Below are 5069 nucleotides of genomic sequence, written 5' to 3'. Positions count from 1 at the left end.
CAAATCACCATGGCATGTGTGTACCTATGCAACAATCCTGCAAGATCTGCACATGTACCCCAGAACTTAAAGTACAATTAAAAAACAAACAAACAAAAATAGCTCTCAGGCTTCCATCCAAGACCTCCTAATCAATATATACCACAGAATCTACATTTGAATACAAACACCACCAAATAAGTTGTACTTGTCTTTGTCAAACTACTCTATAAAATACATTTCTTTTGGAAAGCTTCACAAACAAGAAATATGAAAGATAAAGCTAGTGTAGGGAAAGTGAACCCTGAAGGATGCTAAGAAGGGAAACTTCCTCCCAGCAGTGTTGCCAAACCTAGCACCAGCTTTCTTTCATCTTGCTTTTATGTCCCCCACTGCATCATCATAGTTATCTGGAGACCTCACCAGGCAGGCTGACAGTCGTGTGTGGGTTGCCTAATTACAGGAACTGGGGATTTGACCACTTGGCAGCCAATTTTCTCTTTATGAAGAAAGGTCTAATGACTTATATAATCACCATCATCATCAAGACCTCAAAGGTGACCTCACCCAGAAATGCTGGAAACTGGTGGAGTAGGATATGGGTGGAGCCAGTGTGTTCCTTTAAATACCTGTGGTCCCAGTGCAGGCTCCCCTGTCTGAAGGCATTTCTGGAGTGTTTTAGGCCTGTCCACTTCTCTTATTTACTGTCTATTTGACTCCTGTTGACTCGTCTGGAAGATCCTGGCCAGCACCATGACTGACGATGAGCTATCTGCCTTGGTAGTGGATAACGGGTCAGGGATGTGCAAGGCAGGCTTTGGTGGTGATGATGCCCCCCGAGCTGTGTTTCCCTCCATGATAGGGCGTCCTCGACACCAGGGTGTCATGGTAGGCATGGGCCAGAAGGACTGCTACGTGGGAGATGAGGCTCAGAGCAAGAGGGGCATCCTGACTCTGAAATATCCTATTGAGCATGGAGTGGTCACCAACTGGGACGATATGGAGAAGATCTGGTACCACACATTCTACAATGAGCTCCGTGTGGCACCAGATGAGCATCCCATCCTCCTCACTGAGGCACCCCTGAACCCCAAGATCAACCGGGAAAAGATGACTCAGATCATGTTTGAGGCTTTCAACACACCAGCCATGTATGTGGCCATCCAGGCTGTGCTGTCCCTCTACGCCTCAGGACGGACCACAGGCATCGTGATGGATTCTGGGGATGGGGTCACTCACACTGTGCCCATCTATGAAGGTTACGCCCTGCCTCATGCCATTCTACGCCTGGATCTGGCAGGCAGAGACCTGACTGATTACCTCATGAAGATACTGACAGAGCGAGGCTATAACTTCACCACCACTGCTGAGCGGGAGATTGTGCGAGATGTCAAAGAGAAGCTGTGCTACGTGGCCCTGGACTTTGAGCAGGAGATGGTCAGTTCAGTTGCATCCTCCTTACTGGAACGGAGCTATGAGCTTCCTGATGGGCAGGTGATCACCATTGGGAATGAACGCTTCCGATGCCCTGAAGCCATTTTCCAGCCTTCCTTTCTGGGCATTGAGTCCAGTGGGATCCATGAGACAACCTTCAACTCCATCATGAAGTGCGATGTGGATATTCGCAAGGATCTCTATGCCAACACCGTGTTATCTGGAGGCAGCACCATGTACCCAGGCATTGCTGACCGGATGCAGAAGGAAATCATAACCCTGGCACCCAGCAACATGAAAATCAAGATCATAGCTCCCCCAGAGCGGAAGTATTCTGTTTGGATTGGGGGCTCTATCCTGGCCAGCCTGTCCACGTTCCAGCAGATGTGGATCAGTAAGCAGGAATATGATGAGGCTGGTCCTCCTATCGTTCACAGAAAATGTTTCTGAATGGGCTTCCGTGTTAGTTGCTTTACATTTTCCCTTTTCCTAGGTCATAGTGATGGTACTGCTTTTATCCATTTTCAATAGAATCAAGGTAAATATTTCACTCTTCCTAGGGTATAAACCAGCAAACCTATCTCTCCATCCAAGTATCCTGGGCTTTTACCCAGATAACTTCCAGATCTCTGTCAAGTGAAGGTGAATTCTAATACCATATTCTATTTTCTTCACCTATACTGTTCAAAGATATGTAGGCCAGCTTAAATACAAGTGACAAGGAGTAAAATCATGAGAAATGTCATTTCAGAATGGATAACTATAATTTTCAAGCTTTAAAACCTAGTTCTTGCTAAAATATTTAACGAGAACAGGCTGTATAAACTTGTTTAAAAAAAGGTGTATATGCATTTAGCAACCATGTCTTAGTAGTTAAATATCTTTGTTTAGTTTACTTCTTTGTATGGGGATAATGAATTATAAAGTTCAATAATATCCATATATACATAAGCACCAGGGAAATAAAATATATTGTGAAATATACTGATGAATCTAACTATCTGAACAGCTAATGTGAATTTCTTTACTCCCAAAAGTCACCATTTTAATAGGTACATATTTTAATTATTTCCCTTACTAAATAAGCATAATGAGACAGCCACCATTCCATTAATGTTTATAAACCATCTAAATTTTCAGCTCATAGTGGAGTTGTGCTGGTCAAACCGTATTTTAATATCTTTCTTATTGAACCTCCTCATTCCAAAATGTCTAATTCTTAAATACAGACAATGTCTAATTCTTAAAATAGAGATGGATATTATATTATCGAATTAATGTCATTATGGTACAGTTTGACAAGGCAGTTTTATTTCTAATTCTTAGCATAATAGCATATCTTGAATAATTTCTGTAGACAATGATTATAGATATTTCTCTTATGCAAGGATTTCACTGTGGGAAAACATAGCTGCAGCATCTTTATTAATTGTACATTTTACTATCAGTATAGTAATACCATTTTATCCTTGGAAAGATTTTAGAATAATTCTATTTTATTATAACCAGTAACTAGCAATAATTCTTTATGCAAAGTGTCTCTGACATACCAACATCTTTAAAAATATCAATGTATCTTCCTATAATATCTAAAATATTTTAGTTACTACGATGGTGATTTATCAACCAATTTTAAGTACCAGTATATTTACTCCAATCTATGCTGCGATTTCTGATTTGGATATCAGGATTATTTGTATTTTTCATGGTAATTTCTGAAAATTTAAAACATTTACTTGGATTTCATATTCAGGTATTATTGGGTTCTCTGGAGGGAGGAATCACTGTTCCTCTTGGTTGGGAAACTTGTACTTATGTTATAAATCGTTTAAATGGAATCAGTAAGAATTTTTTGTTTAAGATAATACTTTTCAAATAATTTGATTATTCCTTATTGCCTTTATCTGACAACATAATTTTTAAAATGCATGTAACCAAAATTAATCTCTAAAAATACTTTATTTTATATAACTTGGTTTCAGTACATTAAAACTGCTTCATACTTGTATACTTGAATTTCCTGTTATTTCTCCTCGATGATTCTCTTAGAATTAGAGAATGATCCCAGTAGGATCTCTTTTCATATGTGTGACCTATTCATCTGTATGTTACAATTTTGTGCCTCATACATTTAGTCATGTAAACATTAACAGATAAATTTTTTAAAGGATAGCTAGCCATTTAATATTATATAGATTTCTCATAATCTCAATTTTAAAGCTGAGATTTAGTGGATGAACTGGTCTTCAGGTAATTAATAGGCAGAGGCAATGTCAACAATAACTATCATAATATCTTGGATTTATATGCTGCAATGAATTTCATTTGCAGAGTAAGTAGTTATCACAAACATTCTGACCCGCATTCCGAATTTCCAAAAAAAATACATCTTCCCACCCACAGAATACATATGGGACAGGTAATGTGAACTTCCAAGAATGAGCTATAGAACCCCACAAGATTGGGTGAAAATAGGAACCCCATAATGCAAATTATGCATTATAAATTTTGCATTACTGTGGTAATTGAAGAGCTCATTTTATATAAAATCTACAATTTTTAGATAATAAGTTGGTAAAATGTCAGAAACTTAAACCTAGAGTTTTGGGATATTCTCCTCGTTATCAATATTGACTGATGTATGGGTGAGTTTAATGAGGAAACAGCCCATTTCACAACTTTATATTTTAGAATCAAAGAATGCCATCTACACAGGTAATACAATTAACATGCTATTCATGTGTCACTAGCCCGGCTCATCAACCAAGTCATTTAGAGAACTTTATATAAATATAGGGTTCCTGGCCCTGGGCTCAGAAGGTCTGGTTTAGTGGGTCTAGAATGAGTATGAAAAATCCAAATGCACAGCCAACTAGAGGAACCACAGCTCTATGGAATTCAAAATCCCAGCACATTATAGGCTCCATGGACAGAAAAGGACTCCAGCCACTTGCTTCATCCATCTTCCTCTGAAGATGACATGACACTGAAGCAGGTTTCTCGGGTGAATTGCATACCTTTGTAAATGATTTTCACCCTCCCTCAGTGACACCTTCTGAGCAGCAATCTAAGGCCGGGACTGTATCGCAATCCCCTGCACACTGTTATTTCCCAATCACAGATAATATTTTTTCTGAAAGTATGCCTGATCCAATGCCAGTTCCTACACTTTTGTACTCTTCTTTCATAACATACAAATGTGCTTATTTTTCAATAGCGAGCTACAGTAATCCTAGGATACAGTTTGGACTATATCCTACCTAGATATGCAATTAACAATTCTGTAATACAGAGGACCTATGAATATTACATTATCCAGGCAATCAAAGGATAATCCTTTGAAAGACAAGGACTTTACCACATCTATTCACTCATTACATAATTGCTAATCCAATGCTCTATGCCAGAATGTTCTTCAAGCATATACGAGTTATACTAAACACAAAAATTTTCTTATGTGTCTCAGGCAGCATTATGATCACTAATTATTGGGGTTGGTATGGTGATTAATTCTTATTTTGAATACTTCTATTTCACTATACCAGAAACTGGTTTTAAAAATGTAAAACAAAAAAAAAAGTTAACAATTTTAAAGGCTCATTTCAAAAAGATCCTCTAAAAGTCTAGAAAACAATCCCCTTTTCCAAGGAAAACTG

General features: G+C 38.3%; 1 protein-coding gene across 4 annotated transcripts; it reads left to right on the top strand.

Moving 5' to 3' along the window:
* Window positions 1-632: 632 nt before the first annotated feature.
* On the top strand, window positions 633-3421 carry ACTBL2 (actin beta like 2). 4 transcript variants are annotated; one of them, XM_012457254.2, is made up of 2 exons: window positions 733-861; window positions 988-1863. In XM_012457254.2, the coding sequence occupies exons 1-2, from the start codon at window positions 733-735 to the stop codon at window positions 1861-1863; spliced, it is 1005 nt and encodes a 334-aa protein (XP_012312677.1). The 4 variants fall into 4 exon arrangements, with proteins under 4 accessions (XP_012312674.1, XP_012312677.1, XP_064232060.1 ...); XM_064375990.1 differs by having other exon boundaries at window positions 733-964; window positions 1070-1863; XM_064375991.1 differs by having other exon boundaries at window positions 745-867; window positions 952-1863.
* The last annotated feature ends 1648 nt before the right edge of the window (window positions 3422-5069 follow it).

Source organism: Aotus nancymaae, unplaced genomic scaffold (assembly GCF_030222135.1).
Source record: "Aotus nancymaae isolate 86718 unplaced genomic scaffold, 86718_ANA_hifiasm-v0.15.2.pri h1tg000014l, whole genome shotgun sequence".
Taxonomy (NCBI): Eukaryota; Metazoa; Chordata; class Mammalia; order Primates; family Aotidae; genus Aotus; species Aotus nancymaae.
The sequence above is the reverse complement of the archived record's forward strand: the minus strand, read 5'-3'. Positions and strand labels throughout refer to the sequence as shown.

What these genes read in the sequence shown, in the direction of transcription:
- ACTBL2 (XM_012457251.2), top strand. Translation starts at nt 733, where the DNA reads ATGACTGACGATGAGCTATCTGCCTTGGTAGTGGATAACGGGTCAGGG.